The sequence below is a fragment of the Equus caballus genome, chromosome 3 (genome assembly GCF_041296265.1).
Source record: "Equus caballus isolate H_3958 breed thoroughbred chromosome 3, TB-T2T, whole genome shotgun sequence".
Lineage (NCBI taxonomy): Eukaryota > Metazoa > Chordata > Mammalia > Perissodactyla > Equidae > Equus > Equus caballus.
In genome coordinates, this window is record NC_091686.1 from 40,114,953 (window position 1) to 40,140,407 (window position 25,455).

Here is a 25,455-nt window from a genome sequence, read left to right on the forward strand (position 1 = left end):
CTGCCTATTAACTGCAATGGGGTAATACCCCTAGAAAAGCTATCAGATGAAAGCAGGAAAACACCGGGTCTTAAAGGGCCCAGGCACAAATTCAGCCATATCAGAGAGAAACCTAAAATCACCAAAAGGAAAGCTGTGCAGTCCTTTGGTGAAAAGAGACTCACCTGGTAGGCTCTGGGTGTGTCTCTGTGAGAGGTGAGACGTCTCCAGAGACAGACATTGGTGGTGGCCATTCTTGTGACCTAGTACAGGCATGCTGACAGGTGCTGGCAGACAGCATTGAAGTTCTTCCTCTGCCCGACAGTCCGGGGGTCGGCCAAACCAACTAGAGCACAGAAATAATCCAGATCAGCCAGGGCAGGCAGCCTGCCCTAGGGAACTGCCCTACACAAGAGCAAGCCCTCAGGCTACTTGTCAGCCTGCATAGACTGGGTGCTTTGATCCTCTGCAGGTAGGAGAGTGTGTCCGCCTCTATGGGGCAGGGACTGTGTGAGGAACAGGTGAACTGTGGGGGGTACTGTTGGAGAGGTGGGGACCTCTGCAGTGGGGTGACAGGTACATCCCAGGGAGTCAGGAAGTGTGCACGAAACAGGGCTTTGTGATGGGGGGCACAGAGGAGCTAACGCCAGCGACCTCGTGACCCAACCCTCTCTGATGACACACAGGGAGACGGAGACCTCAGGCAGGAAGGAAAAGCTCAGAAAGTGATGTGCTTCCTGACTCAGAGGGGCCCAACTTCTCTCTCCACATCAGCAGGGCTAGAGGGAGGGACTGAGTCCAGCTCAGACACAACCTCCTGCAGCTCAGGGCCTCAACAGCCCAGGGAACATGGACGGTGACTTACGCGGAGCCTGCATCACTCATCACTGTGTTGGGCCTGATGCCTCGGCTGCCACAGGAGGCTGGAGGCACTGCTGAGAGGATCTTTGCCAAATGCAGACAGCTCAGGGCTCAGGGAAGGACTCTCTCCTCCCCACCCTCAGGAGCCTGAACCCCTGGACCCACCTCCGGGCTCACTCACTGCCACATAATCCTCCATCGTAGCGTCCAGCAGCTCAAGGGAACTGAAGAATGTCACCAGGGAGGGGACGACACCCTGTGCAGCCATTGGGATGGGCATGGTGATGAGCTCCCAATCTCAGGTACCCCCATGAACCCTCCTCTGAAACCCCTCACCTGAGCCTCCTGCCCACCCCACACTCCCATACACAGCAGCCTAGGATCCTCGGGACACCCCAACATCCACAATCCCCTCCTGCCCTCCCCTCCAGGAGCACCAAACCCCACCAGTCATGTGCCCTTCCAGGCCTCCCCCTGCTCACTGCCAATGCAGGCACTTCAGGATCTGTGGCTATAGGAGACGCCCTGGAGGAGGAAGGCCCCTCTCCTGAGGGAGGCCTCCAGCTGGGAGGGGGAGCCACCTCTCCTCTGACTCCAGGGCACCTCCACCACAGGCACCCTCACCTGCTGCCGCCACCTCTCCTGGGCTCCATGGCGGGCCCTCTGTGCAGTGGCCAACACGGAGGTCGCCTCCTGTCAGTGCTAAGGACAGGGTCAGAGAGGTCCTTCTCCCTTCCACATGTCCCCCAAGGCCCCTCACCTCAGACCCTGGCCATCAGGTTCCCGTCCCCTGCTGCCTATGCTGTTTCCACCGCCAGAGTGCTCTGATTCTAGACCAGTCCTGGCTCCAGGACTCACTCTTGTGTGACCTTGGGCCTGCCCAGGCCTCCCTGAGCCTCTTTCCTCATCAGGAAAGAGTGAGAAGAACTCCACCTGCCTCCAGCGCTCTCCTAGGACTTCCTGTCATCTGACTGTCATCACTGCTCTCCCCTCAGCTCTCGAGGAGGAGCCAGCACAAATCTCCTCCCATTCCTGTCATCCCTTGGACGGTATCACCCCACCGTGAGGCCTGCACCACGTCATCTCCCTCCATTTCCCAGAGGAGGAGACCGAGGCCCACAGAGGGGCAGAGACTTGCTCAAGGACCCACTGAGGAGAGGCCACTCTCCGTCCCAGCCAGAGTCCCTGTCCCCGCTGCCTTCACCCCTCGCCCTGCCCCACCACTGACCACGGTCCTGACCTCTGCACTCCCAGAGTGTGTCCCAACAATAGCCAAACTGAGACATGGAGGGAGAGGGCAGAGGGTGTTGGTGGTGGCCCTGCGGCATCTCCTTCCTGCCCCACCGACAGGGGTCTCTGAACCCCAGGATGGCCTTACCATAGCCTCAGTTCCTAGGATGCCCTCAGGATGTTCCCGGCCCCCTCGCACACCCCTCCTCCCAGATCTCCAGCCCCAGGTTACCTTCAGGAACAGTCTCTTGCTCACGTGCTGCTCTCCCCTGCACCACTTCTTAAAGGTGTAGGATCTCTCCCTGGGGGAGTGGGGAAAGAAAGAAAGAAAGACTATGGGATGGTTGAAGGGCAAATCCCATTTGTTTTAGATCCCAGAAGACCCAAACAGCCTGGGGCCTGGATGAGGGATTTCACTGGGTTGCTCTGAGCCCCGAGGTCCCCATGGGACTGGGGAGGGGCCTCTCCTGTTGCCACCTGGGGCCTCCATTCCCATATCTACCACACAGATCTGTTTTGAACACTCTTGGTTTCAGTTGGATGGAGATTTCTGTTGCTGCAAAGGAAACACTTGAGAATCTCCAACTGGGCTCAAGTCAGGATCTGATATTGAAGGAAATGAGTTCCTGGGCAGAACCACTGGCCTAAGGGCCCTGAGAGGCTCAGAGACCCAGGAACTGGATCAGTCCGTGTTCCAGGCATTCACTGTCTCCCAGGTGGTCTCAGCTGACTGCGGGGGCCATGGCGACCCAATGCCGGCTGCCAGGTCCACCTCCCCCTCGTGGTGCTTGGATGGAGAGCAGCCTACCCACCTGGATACTTGTCCCCAGGTGTCTTTGAGATGCTTAATGGCAGGGCTCTGCAGAGCAGAAAGGATCATGTGGAACGATGAGAAATTTCTGAGGCCTAGGCACCCCTGGGGAAGGGAAGAGATTGAGCTGTGAGTGGGGGCTGGAGCTCTCCAGCTCTGGATTCTGTCCCCTCATGGACTTCTCCTGTCCTGGATGAGACAGATGCCCAGGAAACCCAGGGAGGGCACACCTGGGACCTGAGGAGTAACACTGCCAGGCACAAGGATTTTTAGCTGAACACAAGGAAGGAGCACAGGAAGGAAGTGAGCTTGCCACCACCAGGACCTCAAGTCAAGGTCAGTGTGGCCCTGTCAGGAGTGTCTAGGACCAGTGCAGGGATTCAGACCACAGACTTCAATATCGACAGCTGAGAAACAAGAGGCAATTCCCATGATTCCAGACAGGGCCTCCATGGGCCTCCCATGACTTACCTCGGCCACATGAATCCACAGCTCCACCACCCTGGCCCTGTCCTGCACTGTCATGCCCAGGGCCCCGAGGCACGTAGCGATGACACTGTTGGCCAAGGTGTTCATGTGTGCCACAGTGTCACGGATGGTGGGTGCCAGGTACTTGTGGTCCCTGCTGTCTCGCTGGGACCAGATGGAGCCCAGGCAGTGGGCAGGCACCAAATTCTTGAACAGCTCCTGAGGAAGATTCAGAGTGTTGCCAGTACTGCCTCACCCCAGCTCGGCATCCATGGTCCCCCACAGTCCCAGGCAGGTTGAGGACAGAGCGGGAGCTCAGGAAGCAGAGGATGTGATCTCTGAGGTGTGTGGGATTCCCTGGGGTTTGTCTGTGTCCACTGAAGGTGTCAGCACAAGATGACCCGGGACACAGTGCTGTGCAGAAGGGAGGGCATTTGCTCCCAGCCCCATCTCACTTCCTCCAAGCTCCAGAACACAGCCCTCACCGGCCCACCCCAAGGGACATCTTCCACCCATCGCAGTCCCCTTCGGGTCCCACTCCCCATTCCCATGCACATTCCCCCGAGAGGCAGGGAGAAGCACCGGCTTTATGTGATTGTCTCCGCTGGAGTCAGTACACATCACATGCCTGATGTGTGCTGAGGATTTGAAGGCCCCCTGGGCACACGCGTGATCGGCCCAAGGACCTGGCAGCACTTCTGTGAGCTCCCTCCTGCACCAAAGGGCCAGACCCTGCCCAACTTCCTCTCTGTTCCACCTCGTTCATCGGCACAGCCACCCCGTGCAGCAGGTGCCCTTAGTGTCCGGCTCTGCTGTGCACGTGGGGACAGCGAGCGCTTGGGGTTAAGAAAGTGCCCAAGTCGCAGAGTTGGTAAGGGGCAGGGGCAGGAATGTGGACCCAGATCATCATATTTTGGATCAGGGAATGGCAGGTTTGGGGCACCTCATGGCACAGGAAGGCAGGGCCCCCCTTCCCTGCAAGCCCCGCTGCTCACCGCCTCCATGCTTGTCAGCTGCTCTGCCACCAGCCAGGGAGGGAAGTCCAAGATGTTCGACTTCTCCTCCCTCAGCTGGTTTTCGGTGGTCACAGCCCAGGGTCCAGTGGACTTTAGTTCAGGAGCTGGCACTGGGGCTGAAGTTAATGGTGCCCCTTCCTCCAGCCCTGTAGGGTCCGATGCAGGTGACGCTGGCTCCAGCTCTGCCACAGGTTGTGGGGCTGGAGCTGGAGATGGCTCTAGCCCAGGAGCTGGTTCTGGCTCTGGCTCTGGCTCTGGATGTGGCAGGAGCTTTGGAGCTGGCTCTGGAGCAGGATAAGGAGAAAGTTTCACCCACACACCTGACAGTTTCTGTGCCTTTCCAAAGACAGGACGGACTCCACTGCCTTTAAGGGAACTCTAGCCCATGAACCTCAACACAGACAGTCTTCCCAGACTCCAGTCCCCTCACCTTTCTGTTTGGCCTCAGTGGCCTTGAGGTGCTCCAGGTGGCCTGGCAGAAGGTAGGCTTGGCCCTCCACATGTGAGCCATCAAAGCTGACTTGCAGAGTGGCCAGCTGCAGGGTCCAGCATGGAAACCGCAGGGGCTCCCTGCAATCCTGCCCTTGGCCCAGCCAGGTTCCCAGCAGGAAACAGATAGCACTGCGGGGAGGCAGATGGGCCAGAGAGTCAGTGGCCTGGCCTTTCCTTAAACACCGACCTCCCAAGGCACTCTTGTTAGCATCTGCGCCCCTGTGCCAGACCCTCCCCCTCCAGAGGAGGGGCCCAACCCAGCCCTGAGCCCTGGCTGCCTGACCTGGCTGTGGCAGTCCTGCTCATCCAGCAGGCTGAACACAGAGTCTGTGAGAGTCTCTTGTTCCCACCGACACTCTCCTCCCCAAGGGTCTGGACACAGCCCACCCAAGCCCTCCATGTATGTGGGCCACTTGAATGAAGACTCCAGCAGATCTGTGAGCAGCTTGCTCACGCACCTCCTACTATGGACCTGCTGGTGGTGCTCACAAGGGGTGGATGTGGAGAAAGGGAGGCACAAGGAGCTGGGACTCTGCTGGGATTGGGTCTCTAGGAGGCAACTCAGCCCGGCCTCCCAACCGGTTCTCAGGGGGCCTGGGACCCATAGATAGCTCTCTTTGAGTCCAGTCCTGCTGGAGTGGAAGCCACCAGAACTCAGCCTTCCCATGGGAATCACAAGATGGGTGAGATGCAGAGTTCTCCCAGGCCTGCGCCAGCCACAGCCTCCATCCTCTCCCCTCACCCTGTTTGCTAGAGAAATGAGGCCCTCCATCTGCACTCAAAGACCGCTCACTTTGGGAGGTGGTGCTGTCCTCCAGCATCCCGCACACAATGGGCCAAGCTGCCTCCATGTGTCCAAAAGGGGATGAGGGCATCGCCCAGGATGGTGGGTAGATGGGACCTAGGAATGATGTCAAGTGTGACTGACTCAGATTAGAGGGGAGCCCCAGGGAGGCTCTCTGCTTCATTTATTGAGTGACACTTAGTGTATCCAGATGCCCTGCGCACAGTATGTCCTTCATAGACATTGTTAAATGAACTCCAACCAGATCCACCCCAGGTGTCTGAGTAGGCCTGGGGCCCCTCTGGGGCCCCAGAAATACCTAAATGGCTACACCAAGGACAAGCACCAGGACCCGCTGGATGGCATCTCAAACTCCTTGACAGGGTGCTCTCCAGGTGTTTTTCCAAACTCAAAAAGACACAAGCCAGTGAAGGGAGAGGAAGACTACTTTTCATAGGGAGCAGAGAAATAATCAACACCAGCAACCACAGCATGACCCAGGGCCCTCTCTGCAGAGCCGGGCACCAGGGAAGCACCTGGATGGCTGAGCCCATTCATCCCTGGGAGAAGCCTAGCAAGTTCATCCTCTCCCACTCCACGTTTCAGAGGAGCCAACTCAGGCTCAGAGAGATGTGGTGAAATTCCCAAGGCAAGACACACAGCTGGCAGTGGGCAGAGTCACCACCGTGCTGAGGAGGAGGCGGGCAGTCACCTGGGAAACAGCTGGTCCAGCACCTAGTGGGCTGTGCTGGAGGCTGAGTAGCTGCAGAGGGAGGTGATGACACTGCAGAGGACTCTGCTGGGGAAGGCTGGCAGCACAGACTCTGAGAGCCTCTGCATCATGCCTGCCTGGAGGGCACGCATCCTGCAGGCCTCAGTGACAGACAGAGTGGACTCATCTTCACTCTTGTCGGGATGAGGAGGACACAGGGTCAGGGCCACCACTGCAAACCACCAGCATTATCAAGGTCTGCAGCTGACCCAGGAACTCCTAGCCCCTCCCAGACGTGTGCGACAGGAGAGACAGGGGTTCCCACACTCAGCAAGGCTCTGGGCTTTCAAAGTACAATCGGAATTTGGGCGGGTGAAGGATTAAACATTGAGCTCCCTCAAGGCCATTTGCTCGCTGAGGGACAACAGAGCTCCCTCTGTGCAGAGCACCAGCCCAGTGAGTCCTCAACAGACACCCCTCTCTAGAGAGGAGAACAGAGGCTTAGGCATGCCAAGTGGCTTCTCTAGGTCCTGTGGGTCAGAACTGAGAACCGCCCAAACTGGGGGCTGAGGGACATCCCCTCTTACTTCCTGAGGCTTCATCGGACCCTGACCCGGAGGGAAATGTTATGTGGCCACCTCACCCATCCCAGGTCTGGAAACAGTGTACAGGGCAGTGACACGTTCTGAGAATCCCTTTGACTTCCAAAACACGCTGATGGTTATCTCTCTTACATTAAAGGAAGTTTGGAGACCCTCATTATCGAGGTTCCATTTTCCAAAAAAGGCAAAATTCAAAGATACTCAGGGCCTATTGGGAAGTGACAATGACATCAACGTTTTCTCTAATCTTCCTAGGAAAATGCAACTAGTGCCCTCCTATCCTCCTATGCAGCTGGTAGGGAGAAGCGGAAGTCCAGATTCCTTTGGGAATGGGACTGTGGGACACTCATGGGGGACAGCTCTTTTAGGGTCCCAGGAGAACGGCAGTTTGAGGTTGGATTCTGGGCCTGCCCTGGTCATCTCAGGGGCCTGGGTGGGAAGACCCCTCCGTGCCCACTCTCATCTCAGAGCAGCCCTGGTTATTGATGATGATGCGGTGCAGCTGGTCCCTGTTCAGGGAGATGGAGTACCCGAAGCCATCTGCCAGCTCTTCGACCACCTCCTGCATGCAGCTCTGCAAATACAGTGCCCAAGAGGCGGACCGGGAGGTCTCAGGGGCCTGCCTCGACTTGGCCACAGGAGTAAACCCCAGCACAGATCAGGTACCGAGCAGCATTTGCATAGACCTCCAGCCAGGGAGGGAATGAGATGACACCCGGATGGCTCGGGACTAACCTATGGGTAGAGGAGCTTGGTTCCCAGCACCCACTCTCCCATCCTGCTAGCCACCACCTAGGCTGGGAACATGACACACTGCCAGGCTTCCAACCCTGAGCAAACAGCTCCTACCCAGGGTGCTCCCCACTCAGCCCCGCCGTCCCTCACTCACTCCCCTCCGACACACAAGTAGGCTCAAAGAGGTGTGGGGGTGGCATCCAGTTTTGACCTAACCCCGATGGCCGGCCCTGTGTTACCTCAGAGCTCATCCTGACAAATGACCAGACGCCGTGCAGGTGAGGGCCAAGCCAGTGTCTATAGTGACTGAAAAGGCTCTTTGTCTTGGCTTTCCTGAAGCCAGAGCCTCCACAACTCGGGAGACAACAGGAAAACATGCTGTTCTCTTGAACGTCTCCACTCAAGTGAGCTCGATAGGATGCTATGTCTAGAATGTGGGCGCCTGGAGACCAGTGTGCTAAGTTCTGTTGGGGTCTGTCTCCAAGGAAGTGAGGTCACTTCCTCTGAGTTCCCATACCTTGGCCCCTTCTTCAATCACACCCACCCAAAACCCCTCTGGGATCTTGGCTGCTCACCCTCCTTGCCCATGTCATCTCCATGACTGCACACAAATACCCATCACAGTGCCCCACACAGGACCTTGAGATGGAACCAGGGTTCCAGCTTGAGGACATGCAGCTGAGTTCCAACCTCTTTTTTCCTACAAGCTCTGTGTCCTGGAAACGCCATTGTGCCTCCCAGGGGCTCCTCAATCACCCAACCTGCACGATGGGGACGATGCCGGAAATAGCTCCCTCAGGACGTCCTCAGGTGTAGAAGAGACAATAGCGACAACACCTGTGGTCTGGTTTGCATGTGTCTGATGCACACACTTAGAGATGAAAGAATGACAAGAGGGGGTGAAATGTAGTGTGGAGTACCCCTCAAAACAGGCCTGGGTTCCAGCTGTGTGACCTTGAGAAAGTCACTGCCCCTCTGGGCCTCTTTTCCAGGTCTGCATAGAGGGAATGATCGGCCAACAGACAGGCAGGATCTCAGATTTTCAGCCCCTGCTTCAGAGAGACGTTGAGGCAGAAGCACCCAGCCAAGCTGTGCCCCCTTCCTGGCACACAGAATTTGTGAGATGTTAAGGATTTGTACTTTTTGGGCGCAAGCTCTTGGAGCAATGTCGTCAGAGAGCGATGGCAAAAAGCACAGCCTACCAGTTCCCACCACCCGTCCCTGCCGTGCCCCCATCTGCCCTCTGCTCCCTTCTCAGGCTCCTTCTCGCCACACCCCCACCTTTCTGCCCTTCTCTGGTCACACTCACTTCTTCCTGTGAGTCTCTGCACCAGTGGTGCCTTCTCCCTGACACTCAAACTGTTCCCAGACACAGGCAGGCATGCCTCTCATCTTTCACTCTGCTCACAGCAAATGTCACCTCATTTCCAGCTCTGCACCTTTAAGAGGTGGAAATTAGGGGAAATTCAGATATTTCCATTCACTGGCATGAAACCTTGCATGGTCTCCTGTTTGACTTAGAATCAGACCCAAGTGCCTCGTGTCGGCCTATGTGGTGGGCAGCCTCCACCATGGCTCCCAGTGCTCACTGCCTTCTGCTGTGCACGTCCTTGTGGAACCACAAGTGGTCAGGAACTGCCTTCTGAATAGAATGCAGCCAAGGTGATGGGATGGCCTGCAACCCAGGGTTAAGAACAAAAAGCCTGGCCATTCCTTCTTACTCATTGGCTTTAGTCCCCTCCCTCTTTCTCTCCTTCTGTTTCCATCTCTCTCTCTCTCCAGTTCTTATATCTCTGGAACTGGGGGAGCAAGTGTGCATGTTTTCAGTTGTCCTATGAAGATGCTCCATAGGAGAGAATGGAGGGAATGATCGGCCAACAGACACGCAGGAACTCAGACTTTCAGTCCAAACAAACCCCGTCAACATGCATGTGAGTGAACTTGGGAGCAAACCTTCCACGAGTCGAGCCGTAATAGAGCCGCAGCCCCTGCTTCACAGAGACATTGAGGCAGAGGCACCCAGCTAAGCTGTGCCCCATTCCTGGCACACAGAATTTGTGAGATGTTAAGGATTTGTATTTTCTAGGTGCAATGTCTTAGAGCAGTGTCATCAGAGAGCGACGGGAAAAGCACAGTCTGCCAGTTCCTCCCCTCTGGCCCTGCCTGTCCCCGTCTACCCTCCTCTCTCTTCTCAGGCTCCTTCTAGCTACACTGCCATCTTTCTGACATTGTCTGGTCAGACCCACTTCTTCCTGTGAGCCTCTGCGCCAGTGGTGCCTTCTCCCTGACGCTCAAACTGTTCCCAGACACAGGCAGGCGTGCCTCTCATCTGGCACCCTGCTCACAGCAAATGTCACCCCTATGATGCCTTTCAGAGCCTACCAGGCACAGGCTCCACTGTCACAGGTCTCCCACCTGCAAGGGCATCTCATGATGTCCTCCTTCTTGGTCTCATCTGGATAAAGTGAGTCCATGAAGGAGGGCTTTCTGATTGGTGGATGAGGAGGTAGACTCTTCCGGTTTCATCAGGATCATGGCTGTCTCTTCTGGGCTGAATGTTTCCCCTCCCAAGTCCATTGTGAAAGAAAACTCTCATTCCCTTGCTTTCAAGGGTCTGGTTTCCCCAAGAACACAGGAAGACTCCCATCTCCCTGGAATGCGGCACCAGCCCCTACAACCAAAGCCTGAAAATTAGCACCCAGCTTGAAACACCACCAGATCCTGAAGTCAATTCCTGCTGAGGCCCCCCATCCATTTTGTAACCCCATAGTAACTCCTGAGCTCACCTTTCCCCTGAGACACAGCTCCCAGCCTGCCCTTGGCTTCTTACAGGAACAGTGGGATTTCCCAGAAGCACTCCCAGCCTGGGCAAGAAATGTTTTGAAATGTTCTCTATGTATTTTCCAGGACATGGGATATGGGGAGAAGTCATTTTGGTTGTGTATGTGCAAGAGTTTTGATGCAAATAGCATCTTTTTCAGACAGAGATCAAAGAGTGGGGCTACTGGGTGTAACAAGAAAATGGATACGCTGAGCCATCGTCTTCATGGTGTGAAGTCTTAGAGAGCAAAGAACATGATTAAGAGAAGGGAATATGGAGCCAACATCTTATGTTCAAATTCCAGCTCAATCACTTCCTAGATATTGGTAAAGGGCAAAGTACTTACCTCATTGGTGCCTCAGTTTCTTCATCTGTTGTTGGCAAGAAGGATAAGCGTACCTAATTTGTGAGGATATGGAGAGTGCTAAAGGAGTTAATGTTTCAAAACACTTGCAACATCCAGCACATTGCATGCCCTGTACGCATACATTATAAATGAAATGTAAATGTTCCTCTGACGCTATCTGTTTGCTCCAGACAGGAGACTAGGGGCTGGAAGGATGTAGACAGAACTCCCTGAGACAGGATGAATCGATGAATGAACAACACTGTTGAAGGCATTACCAATGGCACATCCGCCTCCCTATGGACATTCCCAAGCACAATCACACCCAAGCATCCCTCCTCTGTCCTGCATCATCTTCTGGGATTGTATCCAGGAATCACGGGGGCTTCTTGAACCCTGGGACCCACACCCACCGCAGGTTCTCTTCTCTCTGGCAGCAAACCCCAGGCCTTGTCCTAATGGCTGCAGCCCACAGGCTCTGAACTCAGATCCTTTTCTTCACTTGAGGGAGACGTGTCATTCCCAGAGCTGGGCACACAGAGTGTCAGCCTTGGAGGAAATGCCACCCTGGCCAGTGGCTGGTGGAAGAGCGCCGTGATGGAGTAGGATTTGGGGAGAGTCCTCCAGGTGTGGTCAGAAGGGGCCCAGCCAGGGCATTTGTCAGCAAGGTCTCGTTGGTGGACCTTGGTGGCAAAAGAGTGGTGGGGGCAGCATGTTTTAGAGGTCCTGGCATGAGACAATCCACAGGATGGTCATGAAGTCAGAATCAGCCTAATGAGGTCCAGTTCAATCCACTGTCATCTGTTCCCTGACTGGCTCACTAATCCAGGAGTGATTTACAAGGGGGATATTTGTGTTCTACCATCTTTTCGTTGATTGGAAGGAGCTAGTATTCTTTACAAAACTTGTGTGTTTTTACATAGGAAAGGATAGGTGAGTTCTGTAACAACCCTTCTTGCAAAGTTCTCACTAACGTATTGAGTCTCTAACAGAATCCACCGCTGGGAACTTCACAAAAGATCCTGACCTTTACTCTCTGGTTTTAGATCTTCCTGATTGGTAAATTTTCTTGACTTCTGAATCCTTTCCTGAGGTTCGTCCACTTAGAACAATGTAGGACTGCAACCTCTTGCTACTTGAGAAGTAGTGGTTCAACTCTATGATGATATTGGTCTTACTTTCTAAGTGTGTGTGTGTGTATGTATGTGTGTGTGAGACTGTTTTCTGCATCTTGCCACGTGGGTCAGATTGACTCCTTTCCCTGGAAAAGTTGTCCCTAACTACTTTCTCTGGGCTTTATTTTCACGTCTGGAACAGTGCTGTCCAACAGTAGAATTTCACACTCTATCTTATGAAATTTAACTTTTTTAAAATACTCACAATTAAAAAAGTAAAAATAAACAGGTGAAACTAATTTTAATGGTATATTTAAACCCATTATAACCAAGATATTACCATTTGTCCAGGCAATCTATATAAAAATTAATAGTGAGATAGTTCACATTTTTTTTATTGGGATCTAAAAATCCATTTACAGCACAGTCTTCATTTGCAAATTTAATTTTCTACATATTCAGTTTCTGTGTCCCCCAAATCAGAACCTGGGCTGACTTGTTAGAGAGGAAATAAAGCAGAACAGGCATAAGTAACGATCACTGTCAATCCAGCTCAGCATGAACACTCACCACTGACAAAAAGGCTGTCCCTGAGCAGGGAGTAGAGGCCCCTCGGGGTGACACGGTGAGTCAGCTGGTTAAGCTCCCAGGAATGCTGCTGTCACCTGGTGTCTCCGTCATACTCTCCATCACGAGCCATGGGGTCAGGGTGGTAGGTGCAGACAGCTTCCACGCTGGTGGCTGCCCCATCGTCCGCAGGCCTGGGGAGAGAGGAATGTGGGGACTCTAGAGAGATGTCCTGAATCCTCTGATAATGGGGACCAGAGGGAGGGAGGAGCAAATTGGCAGTCAGTGGGAAGAGTGAAAACTGGGGTGGTCACCAAAAGTGTTCATGACTCTCAAATGCTCAGAAAAGGGACTTCCCTGAGGGAGATCAGTCTACAGCCCAAGACAAGGGGCCCAGGCTGCTCTTCTTGAACAAGGATCCAAGCAGGGGAGGAGGCAGTAGGAGGACGAGCAGGAGAGACAGCAGGTGGGGAGCGGCTGGCTGGGACTCATCCTACCAGGAGCTGCTGGCACCAGGGTCTCATCAGGTGCTGCAGGACTCTCTCAGTGGAGTTCAATGTGGCTGAGCCCTTGCTCATGTCTGTCAAATACTGGATGTTGGAGATGGTGGAGTTGAGTGTGAGGGCCTTCAGGTCGTGCCCCTTGGCTGCAAGAAGAGAGGGAGAGAGACAGCCATCCATGAGAGCTGGCCTGAGACCAGATCAGAGTCCTGAACTCAGTATCATCTGTTGCCTTTGCTCCCAGTGGAACCACCACCCAATGCTGTGCTCATCCAAGTTGAAGCCAGCATATCTCTCAGCTCCTCCTCCCTCACCTGCCAGTAACACCAATTGCACTTACAGATTGCTCCTCAATGCATTCCTTCTGTTCATTCACGTCCCAGGTAGGTCTTATCTTTTCTCACCGGAACCAACACCCTAACATGCTCACTGGATGCATTGTCTAAAGGATGTTCTCTGCCTTGAACATTAGAAGCATTTTTCTGAAATGAAGATCTCACTAGAACACTCCTGCTCTAGCATCACCCATGGCTCCCTAAGGCCTTCAGGGTTAAGTTCAAACTTCTTGACCTGGCACTCAAAGCCCTTGCACATCTGGCTCCTGCTGACTCTTCAGCCTCATTGATGCATTCACTCTGAGTTGGGCTTTGTGCTTCAGGCAAACCAAATTCCTGTCAATTCTCCCATACACTATGCTGTTTTTGCCTACAGGGCCATTGCTCATGCAATTTCCTCTCCCAGGAACACGCTCCACACCTTATTTACCTATATAACTCCTACTCCTTCTTAAAGACCCCAATTGGGCAAAACTTCCTCCAGAGAGCCCTTCCCACCCAAAGGATGCCAGGTGCTTCTCCTCAAAACATCCCACCTTGTATTAGAATTTTCTGTGACTTTCACAAGACCAGGGGATCTCTGAGGGCTGCATCAGATTGAAATATTGGTACAATCCTTGTGATCAGCATGCTTTCCCTCAAAGCAGAATTGCACACCTCGGCTTCCCAGCTGCCCAGTAAGAATTGGTCAGTTGAGGTGTGGGGTTGGAGAGCTCCTCTGGGGAAGGAAGAGGGGCCCCCTAGGCCTGTGGTGGCTTCTGGTTGCTCAAGCAATGAGGAAGTAGGCAGGAACATGCTGCCCAGCTCAGGAGCTGTGGAAAGGGCTGTCGTCTGGGAGACACAGAGACCCCACACAGTGGGTGAAGCCCCACAGGCTCATCTGCACTCCAACAGTGGCTGTCCCAGGACAACCATTCACAGGTGAGCCATAAATGTGAGTGACAGAAGGAGGGATTGTGTGAGTAGAGGGATGTTCGAGCCTGTGAGTGAGATGAACCCAAGAGAGACAGTGTGCTTGAAGAAGAGAGAGACGCAACAAAGAGATAGGTAGAGGCACAGATAGAGGGGATACCTGGATGGACAGAGGAAGAGCAGACAAATGGATGGTCACAGGGAAAGCAGGAAGAACAAAGACAAGGAAGAGAAGTTGGAGAGATGGGAGGAAAGAGGATGGAAGGAGAGAAGAAGGACAAACAGGCGAACAGGCAGGAGGACAGTTGGACAGATTGATACCTGGACAGATGCTCGGGTGGATAGATGGAAGGAAGGAAGGCAGGAAAGAATGGAGGGAGGGAGGGAGGGAGGAATGAAGGATAGAAGGAAGAAAGGAAGGAAGGAGTCTGAGAGGAGGGAGAACTGGTAACGTCACCTGCCCAAGTTCAGAGGGTGCTTTAAAGGGAGGGTAAGTCTGAGAATACAGGACCCCTAACTCCCAGGCTTGTGTCCACCTCTCCCAGTGCTACCTGTTATTACTCGTAGAGATGAGCATATGGATGTAAAAGAAACCTTGAGCCCTACCCTCACAATACACAAAACTCAATTCCTGGACACTTTGACCTAAAGGGGAAAGGTAAAATAATGAAACTTCTAGAAGACAACATAAGAAAACATCCTCGGGACCACAGGGTAGAAAAAACTTCTCAAAGAAGACACACACACACACACACACACTCCATAAAAGAAATATCAGTAAACTGGGATTCATTAAAATTTAGGCTTTCGGTTCATCATCGGACACATTACAAGAGGGAATTTGCAAGTCACAGGATGCGAAGAGATTGTCCCAGTTCCAATATTCAACAAAGGATTCACATGCAGAATACAGAAAATCTTCAGCATATTTATTAGATAAAATGCAGTGAAAGAGATACATATTAATGCTGGTTATTTTAATGAGCCACATTTACTTTACAAGGACAGTGAACAAAGCAATCTGAAAAGCAGGGGGTGAAAAACAAACAGTAGATAAACAGAATCCCAGGAGGGTTTGGAAAAAGCAATAGAAGCCCCTTACATAACAGTTCATTGGCCTTAGAAAAGGAAAGTACTACTGGATTCTGTTAGGAAGTCAGAAAGATTGAAATATCTAGTGGCTTCAGTGGAAAAATAAGACAGGAAAAAATAACTATGATAGTTATTTGATTTTCCTCCAAATGACTTTATCCCTTAGAGAGCAAGGCACTTTCCTTTTCAATCATCAACACATCAAAGTTTAATTTCCCTCCATTTAGCCTTTTTCGTGGCCATAGGTTAGAAGCAGCAAAGGGGCTTAGCAGGCTGAACCAGTCTGCAGACATACTCTGTCCTGTTCCACACTGGCTCACACACGTGCAAAGTGGGCGCTTCTCACAGGGGAAAAGCCTGCAGGGCTGAGGGGCAGCCACCCCTTGGACCCTGTTTGTTTGCACCATTGGAAATTTCTCCTGAGTCCCTACTCAAAAAGGAAGTGGGTGGGGGGTAGAATAAGAAGGCCATATATTTGAAGGAAATAGAAGAAAATATTTCATTGAGAGTAATAAATATTGCTTTTCAGAAGTCATGTGTATGTTGAAAGTCTACGTCTTAAGGTACCACAATGAAACAATGTACACCTCATCTTCTCCCTCTTTTATCTGAGCATAAGGTTAAAATCCATGAAATTCCTAAGCTTAAAAAAACACACAAAAATCACAAGGAAAGTTTTGGAGGTCATGGATGTGTTCAGCACTTGGTTGTGGTGATGATATGATGGGTGTATGCATATGTCCAAACTAATCAATACACATATAGAAAACGTGTGCATTTTTTGTCTATTACTCATACCTCAACAGAGATAAAAATTAAAATAAATTCCTAAGTTTACTTTTTGAGGATGTATAAAAATCAAAATTTCTAATAAAATTCAGATTGTTAATTTCTGAACATAAATAGCATTCCTGCTTTGATGGGTGACCCCACAACTCTCAAAAAAAATCAAGAGCAGTTGCTACTGTCAATCTCAGTGGAAGTTATTTTCAACACCTCACCCCCTTCTTTACACCTCATTATTTAAAAACCAAGGAAATAGTCTTCAGCTTTTAAAATGAAGGAGTAAATGAGTCAGCTTGACATTATACTTTATTCAAGATTTAATGTTAAGTAAAGGAAATAACTGAGCATGAGCAGAATCCCTTCCATAACTCATCTTTTCTCCTATGCTGATAATAAAAATGACACTCTACTGAAACATAGTTTGCATGATATATTCTCAAGTAAATATACTTCACTGCTGGAGATTTGATTTCTTTTTTTTCTTTTTTTAATTAATAATTTACACAAAAAATCAATTTAGGAGATAAAACGTATTGCTATTCAGAATTACTTCCTGATTGTAAATTACTAGAAGTGTAACATGAAGTCAACGCTAAGGATGTTTTAAGTCCTTTAATTCATTTTGCCAAATTTCTTTTTTAGAAAATAATGTTAATATAGGACTTTAAGATTGAGAAACCTGTTTCATGACACCCTAATCTGTTGAAGGATAATTTTGAGATTCTTATTCAATTTCTTCCTATTCATCTATAAAACTTATTTGGCGTCTTTCATCTTTTTAACTTTCGAAGGTTTAACTTTCCAAGAGACGATTTTTTAATGACGAGCTAACTGATGAATTTGTGCACCGACTGTTATTTTGAGACTGAATATACAAATGGACAAAGGCCAGATCACATATGACAGTATAACTCTGACCCCCAACGTGGGGAGCAAACATCCCAAGAAGCCAAGTCACAGCCCCTGCAGCATTCAGCACAGAATAGTCAGCACTTGGTCAGTAACTGCCAGTTTCCAAAACTTTTGTTCTGCTTTCAACACAGGACCGCCAGAGAAAGCCACATATGCTCCCTAAACCATCGCATAGGATGCCTGCCTTCTACTTAGTGACCTCCAGCTTCCCCATGTCAACAACTTCCAATCAGGCCACCCCTCCCCCACTCCCCTGACCTCTGCCACCCCCTCCCCTCCCTTTCCCTTCTCTCCTCTTCTTGTACATGCAACAATACTCTCCTGTTGCATTACAGTCTCTGCAATATTTTTAATGTGTGATAGAGTAGTTCCTCCCTCATAGTTCTTCCTGGTCCATATTTTCCTAGCTTAGCTTATGCGTTTATTTTTTCCATGTAGGATCATTTATCTAACTCAACAGAAAAGCTCGTTAAAATTTTTATTGGCATTATATTCAATTTATAAAGTAATGGGACTGACCATTTAATGAAACTTCCTAACTTAGAACATAGACTGACTTTCCATTTGCCAACTATTTTTAATTGAAATTTATAGTGAGATCATTGTAGATTCCACACTGTTGTAAGGAATAACTCAAAAAGTTTACCCAGTTCCTTACAATGATAACATTCTGCAAAACTATAGGACGATACCACAGCCAGCTTGTTGGCATTGATACAATCCACTATCTTATTCAGATTTCTCCAGTTTTACTTGTACTAATTTGCTCCTGTGTATTTAGTTCTGTACAATTTTATCAGATGTGCAAGTTTGTGTATCCATCACAGCTAAAATAATGACTAGTTTTATCACCACAAGGTATTCTTGTATTGCCTGTTAAAATATAAACGGATGTTATTTTTTAGAGCAGTTTTACGTTTACAGCAAAATTTAATGAAATATACAGTGTTCTCATGTAGTCCCTGCCCCCACATATGCATAACCTTTCTGTTGTCAATACCCCTCATCAGAGTAGTATACTTTTCACAATTGATGAACATACATAGGCACACCATTATCACTCAAAGTCCATAATTTACATTAAGGTTCACTCTTGGTGTCAGAGATCACTAGGGTATAACTCTGTGGCCCATTTCTGGATTCTCTACTCTATTCCATTGATTTATGTAGCTGTTCTACAATGAAAATGATGATGCAGTGATTACACTATCTACAAGGCAATACTAAATATTGTTAAAGTGTTTACTGCCTCATTATTATTCCTGTCATGATTGTTTTAGCTACTCTCAGCTATGTGCCTTTCTATATAAATTTTAGAAAAAGGTGTCTCTGTCTACAAACTGTGGTGGAATTTTTATTAGAATAAGATTAGACCTTTAGATCAATTTGGGGATAATTGAGACCTGTACTCATTATTCTATCCAGTAACATGGTGAGGACTGCAGAATTCTCAGCACATAACAACTCCTTCCAAACCCCCTCAGCAGGAGGAGACTCAACCAAACTCTGGCGTGGCTTCTAGCAGCACAAGGCTGTGTAACCGGAATAACTCCAGCCCACCATTAAAATGCCTTCCTGAGAGCTCAAAGCTGACAGAAAAATTTTCTATTTATTTTAGTCAACACCCAATTATAGGCCTCTGATCCCCCTTCTTAGAGTATTTACTAAAGAGGGCTTACAACTGTCGATATGTATCTCTCACAATTCTCTAAAGGACCCAAGAGCCACTCCTTTGAAATACGATCATTAAGACAGATAGAAACTCTTTCTCTCAACTTCTGAATGAGGATAGAATCCTAACTTTGATAACTGCAAAGTAACAAACACAGTGGGTCTAATCACAGTTACACTGACCAACCTTTGTACTTTTTCACTTCTTTGACTCTACTGAGCCCCTGAACCCTGCTCCTTCATTCCCTCTTTAAAATTCTAAATTCACCTCCGTACAAATCTGAGCGCAGCTCAGCTTCTGTGAGCCGTTACTGAATAAAATCTGCTTTCACCACTTTAACTAATTTCTGCTGCATTTGTCTTTGACAATAGTAAGTCTCTCAATTTATTTGCATCTTCTTTAATTACCGTAATCGGTATTTTATAATTTTCAGCATCAGATCCTGTACACATGTTCTTGAATATATGCCTGAATATTTCATGTTCTTCGGAGTGGTTTTAAATAATACAGCATTTTCAAGTTTATCATCTGCAGGTTCATCATTAGTTGTAGAAATAAAATTGTCTTTTGTGTGTTGATCTTGTACTTGGTGAACTTTTTGTACTCATGTATTAGTTCTGATTTTTTTTTTTTTTTGTAGATTCCCAGAGTTTTTGTACACAGACAACAATGAAACTAGGAATGGTTATATTTTTCCCTTTCTAAACTCTATGGCTTTTATTTCCTTTACTTCTGTTATTGCCAGAAGCTTCAGTATTTTGTTGAATAAGAATAGTGAAAGTGGTATTGCTTTCCTTGTTCCTTATTATGGGGAGAATCATTTAGTCTTTCCCTGTTAAGCATGATGTCAACTGTGCATTTTCTGTAGATGACCTTCAACAAGTGAAAGTAGTTTCCATCTATTTCAAACTTGCTAGAAAATTTTATGACAAACAGGAGTTGGATTTTATCAAATGTTTCCTCTACATCTCTTGCTTATTAACAAGTCTTGCCCTTAAACAAATAGACAGCCAGTTATTTCTCTGGCAAAAATTGGTTTATCTGGGATTAGCAAAGAATAGCCATTTGGAGTGAGCAACCATGGCAAGCCATGCAGGAGCACCCAGCAAGGAAGAGAGGAGAAGCTCTTTTATCTCAGAGTGGGGAAAACTGTGGGGGCTATTGGACACAGTCTTGAGGGCAGTGGCTTTTCATCGGCAGAGTTGTGACAGTCTGTCCTTGGCTTAGTTTCTGACTGGTCAGGAAGAGAAAGTCTTTATTCTTCCTGTTTCACTGCGCTTTTGACATAGGGCATGAGAACTCCCTCTATTAGCCTTCCAACACTATTTCAACTACGTTTCCGTTTATTAACTTTCACATGTCCCCATTTTGATTGCGATCTTTCTCTGAAAGCACTGTTGATCTGCAGTCAGATTTTTCCACTTTCAGTAGCCTCTCGTTCCTCGATGCCAGGAAGGACCTTCTCTGGGAGTCATGTCCCAGGTTGGAGGAAAAACACACAGATTGGAAACCTATTGTGGCCACATTTGAGGAACACGGAGTGAGAGGAGGGAGAACTCTCTGGCACTTTTTACCTGAAGTTTGCATGTTATCAAGATCATAGGCATTGGAGATGATCTGAAGTGTCATGTCATCCTCAAAGGTTTGGCAGACAAACTTCCAAGAGACCTGGTCCAGACACTTTGGAAACCTTCGCATCAGATACTGTCTGCTTCCATTTGGAGAAATCTTTATTTTTAAGTCACCAAATGATGTACAGTTCCCCCCAGGGTTTGTGCTTTCTTCAGGTGTGTTGCATGAATCCAAGTCTTGAGTTTTGTGGCAAAAAGCTTGGCTAGCAGCACCCGATCAAGGAAAATACCATCATCTTGGTTGTGTTTTGTTAGTTTGAAATTTTTGGTAAATTGTTCCTTGTTTTCAAGTTGTTAAATTTATGAGAATGGAGCTGTTTATGTTATTTTCAATGGCTGAAGAACCTGCAGTGATCTATCCCTCTAGTGTGTTTCAGGCCTTTGAGGGTGAAGAGGCTTCCCCAAAACTTCTTGAGGCAGAACCCTGTTTGTTGTTGGCCCCTAACATCTTGAGTGCATCTGGGTTGGGGAGGAGACAGAGACTTCCAAGAACAAGTTGGTTCTTCTTGAAGGAATGCTGAAGATGCCCAAAGTATGGTACTTTGACATACAAATTATTTTGAGCCAAAAGCAATCGAGAGCCAGCAGATGCAGGAAAAACTCTTGATCTCCACCTTGACTGCTTTAAATGAAGGATAGACTTCCTCTTTGGAAAGGAAATTTATGTTTATAAAGGAAATTTCCATTAGTAAAAGCATCTGCACCAGAAAGAGAATGACTCTTAGAGACTTTTTTTTTTGAGGAAGATTAGCCCTGAGCTAACATTCCCCACCAACCCTCCTCTTTTTGCTTAAAAAGATTGGCCCTGAGCTAACATCCATGCTCATCCTCCTCTACTTTATACGTGGGATGCCTGCCACAGCATGGCTCGATAAGTGTTGTGTAGGTCCGCACCTGGGATCTGAACTGGTGAACCCCAGGCCATCAAAGAAGAATGTGTGAATTTAACCCGTGTGCCACCAGGCCAGCCCCTAGAGATTTTTTTTTTTGAGGAAGATTAGCCCTGAGCTAACTGCTGCCAATCCTCCTCTTTTTGCTGAGGAAGACTGGCCCTGAGCTAGCATCCACGCCCATCTTCCTCTGCTTTATATGTGGGACACCTGCCACAGCATGGCGTGCCAAGTAGTGCCCTGTCTGCACCTGGGATCAGAACTGGGGAACCCCATGCCACCGAAGTGGAACGTGCACACTTAACCAGTGAACCACCAGGCCAACCCCTAGAGAATTTTTTTAACTGAGAGATTTTTCTGCACAACAAGGCAAGCTTTATTTATTATACATTTTCTCCCCTCATCTTCCCATAATTTTTCTTCAGCCACTTCCTGCTGCTGTTCACCCAGATGGCTTCCTGCTTCCAAGCTCCCCCATGTGCACCCAGTGTGGACTGGACTTGCAACTGGCAGCTGGTGTGGAGATGCCTGCTCGAGGGCTGCAGAGCACCATCCTAAGTCTCATCCCCAGCATGACCTACCTGGCCAGCAATACTCAGGATCTGCCACCACTGCACAGGATTGGGGCATCTGCACTGATGATTCAGATTGTGGGCAGTACCCAGCCCAATTCCCACTCACTTTTGTTGACCACACGCCTGTGCTGTTTGCAGATGGTACGGATTTAAAAGATAAGTCATATCCTGTCGTTAAAGTGGAACTGTTGGGCTGCCTTGAGGAATTTTTCAACACTAAACTAAACTAAAGAGAAGCTAGGAGAATTATCAGAAGAGTTCTACAAAAATGAACTACTATTGATTGAAATGTTGAATATACATGTCCCTGCAGTTGCTAAATTGAGATGTCTTTTAGACAGTTCTCCTAGGGAAGATTTACTAGACATTCTGACATCACTTATCCAAACAAGCAACAAAAATGTTCCAAATTCTAGATACTGTGACTCTGGAGGAACTGTCCAAGATGATGATACCACTGCTGGTGAAACAAAAGCAAGAATTGAAATTGCTTTAAAAAAACAGAAAACTTGGGGCCAGCCTGGTGGCACAGTGGTTAGGTTTGCATGTTCTCCTTCAGTGGCCCAAGGTTCACCAGTTCAGATCCTGGGTGCAGAGCTACGCACCACTCATCAAGCCATGCTGTGGCAGGAGTCCCACATATAAAGTAGAGGAAGATGGGCATGGATGTTAGCACAAGGCCAGCCATCCTCAGCGAAAAGAGGAGGATTGGTGGCAGATGTTAATGAGGGCTAATCTTCCTAAAAATATAATAATAATAATAATAATAATAATAAAACAGAAAAAGCAAGAAGGATGATAATAAATGCATTATATGAATATGCCTCAATATGATTTCACACATCCTAGGTACTTTATTTTTTATTTTTTATTTTTTTGAGGAAGATTAGTCATGAGCTAACATCTGCTACCAATCGTCCTCTTTTTGCTGAGGAAGACTGGCCCTGAGCCAAGCTTCGTGCTCATCTTCCTCCACTTTATATGTGGCATGCCTACCACAACACGGCTTGCCAAGCGATGCCCAGGATCCGAACCTGCAAACCCTGTGCTGCTGAAGTGGAACGTGGGCACTTAACTGCTACACCACCGGGCTGGCCCGCATCCTAGGTACTTTAAAAGACGAACATGAGGAAGAAGATAATTATGATATTGTCATGCTAGAAAAAAAGTGAGCATCCAATATGTCAGAAGAAGCCCATTAGGTCTGTGTCAAAAAGAGAAAAAGACTAAAAAGATGCTGCAAGCAATGCCAGAATATGTTCAGATTAGAAATTATTTAGAATTTATGGTGGAACTTTCTGGAACAAAAGTACAACTGACCATCCAGACATTCAAGAAGCCTAAATTCTTCTGAATAACAAGCATTTTGCCTTGAAAAATTGAAGGACAGAATTTTGGAATATTAGGCTGTCAAACAGCTGAAAACCAATCTGAAGGGCCCATTCTTTGCTTTGCTGACCCTCCTAGAGTTGGCAAAACAATGTGGGAAAGTCTGTGGCCAAGACTCTAGATCGAAATTTCCACAAGATTGTATTTGGATGAGAACGTGAATAGTCTGACATTTGAGGACACAGGCACACCTATGTTGGCAGTATACCTGGTCATACAATCAATGACTTGAAGACCATTGAGGTTAACAATCTGGTGTTTCTATTAGATGAGGTTGACAAATTGGAAAAAATTGTGTCCAAGTGATCCTGCAGCAGCTCTGCTTGAGGTATTGGATCATGAACAAAACCATAGCTTCACAAATCATTCTCTAAATGTGGGCTTTAACCTCTCCCAAGTTATTTTAATAACTATCGCCAATACGACTGCTACTACTCCACCTGTCCTCTTGGACAGATGAGGACATTCAGGTGCCAGGGTATACACAAGAGAAGATAGATTGCCAGCAAGCAATTGATCCCAAAGCAACTGGAACAACATGGGCTGAGTCCTCAGCAGATTCAGATCTCTCAGGTTACTCCTCTTCATATCTTCACCAGGTGTACCAGAGAGGCAGGGGGTCATTCTCTGGATAGCTGGTTTGGGGCCATTTGCCCAGCTGTTGCTGTGAAGGTGGGAAAAGAACAATATAAGGAAGTCAAGTTGGACCATTTTGATGTGAATGAGAAAGAAATTTACAGAGAAAACATCTTAGAAGACGCAAAATCTGAATCTATCAATGACAGCAGTTACTTGGCCCTACCACCTGAAACGCCAATTTTGATTGATTTCTATGCTCCAAAAGACATCTTTGGGCTCCAGATATATAAAATGGGCATTTGAGTCAACCAGGAATGGCAATAAGTTTGGCTTGGACTCCCTTAGGTGGAGAAGTCATATTTGTGGAGGCAAGTTGAATGGATGGTGAAGGTCATTTAACTCTAACTGCTCAGCTAGGGGATATCATGAGAAGAGTCTGCCCATCTTGCTATTAGCAGGCTCTGCAGCAATGCCAAGAAATACCATCTGCCCTGTGCTTCTGGAAGTTTTGATCTTAACAACACAGACATCCATGTGCATTTTCCAGCTGGAGCTGTCACAAAAGATAGACCCCATGCTGGAGTTATCACAGTGACTTGTCTTGCCTCACCTTTTAGTGGGCTGCTTTTACATTCAAATGTAGTTATGACTGGAGAAATTTCAGAGGGGTCTTGATCTTCCAGTGAATTAAGGAAAAAGTGCTGGCAGCACACAGAGCAGGATAGAAGTGAATCATCATTTCTCAGAGGAATGAAAAAGACCTTGAAGAAATCCCAGGTGACGTACAATAGCATTGAAGTTTTGTCACAGCAAACTGCCTGGATGAAGCTTTTGATGCTGTCTTTACTGTCAAGACCTACCTGCTCTCTTAAATAGTGTTTTGTAGGCCCAAATCTCAACTTTACAGAATTTTCAGTTATGACGTGCCAACAGCACTGACAAAATTGATTTTATTCACAGCAGTAGGGGTAAGTAAACTGTCTCTAATTTGTGAACACAATCACAAGAATGATTATGAACCTCACTCAAGTGGCAGTTAGTGTTTATTAGAGAAACATTAATTTAATAAATTGGTAAAAATTGAAAAAATCTGAATCATCTGGCTACCTTCTTGAGTCTTATATTTTATGAAATTCAAGCCATTGTTAAATTACTGTGTAATCAATTTATTTTCTTTTGTTAATTTGTCTCACGCAAACTTAATCTTCAGAGCAGCCACAGAACCTAAAAACCTAGGAGGAAGTCATTTTGTCCCCTCCAGTGGGCAAAGTCCCTCTTGCTGCTGCCCAGCAGGCTTGGTACCTCCAGGGGAAGGAGGAAAGTCTCATGGGTGACAGGGAAGGAGAATCTTCTCTTTGTTTCCTTTGTTAGTGACACTTTCCAAAGACCCCCTTGGGAGTGTTGCTGTGCTAATTTGGAACAATTCCTAAGACTCATTGCATCTGGAGGAGGACAAGCCTACCTGGGCTGAGTTCTGTTGGCAGATCAGGATCTGAGATTACTGAATCTGGGTCTCCTTCTAAAGTTGGGGAGTAAGACACCCTGTCACTGTGTTGTTCCTCCAGTCCTGAAGTCCCAAGTCAGTTTGCCTTCTTCTTACCACCTTTCAGAGTTCTCACTAAATTTCTTCTTTTATGATTGTC

At 48.2% G+C, this 25,455-nt stretch overlaps 1 protein-coding gene and 1 pseudogene across 1 annotated transcript; one reads left to right on the top strand and one right to left on the bottom strand.

The window, feature by feature from the left end:
- Window positions 1-867: 867 nt before the first annotated feature.
- On the bottom strand, window positions 868-7,523 carry LOC106781177 (ral guanine nucleotide dissociation stimulator). The gene is made up of 8 exons (XM_070264116.1): window positions 7,399-7,523; window positions 5,651-5,758; window positions 4,796-4,986; window positions 4,345-4,649; window positions 3,353-3,568; window positions 2,883-2,986; window positions 2,303-2,372; window positions 868-1,096 (listed from the first exon to the last, which is right to left on the bottom strand). The coding sequence occupies exons 1-8, from the start codon at window positions 7,521-7,523 to the stop codon at window positions 980-982; spliced, it is 1,236 nt and encodes a 411-aa protein (XP_070120217.1). The 3' UTR covers window positions 868-979.
- Window positions 7,522-24,698, top strand: LOC138923678 (lon protease homolog 2, peroxisomal-like; annotated as a pseudogene).
- Window positions 24,699-25,455: the final 757 nt, after the last annotated feature.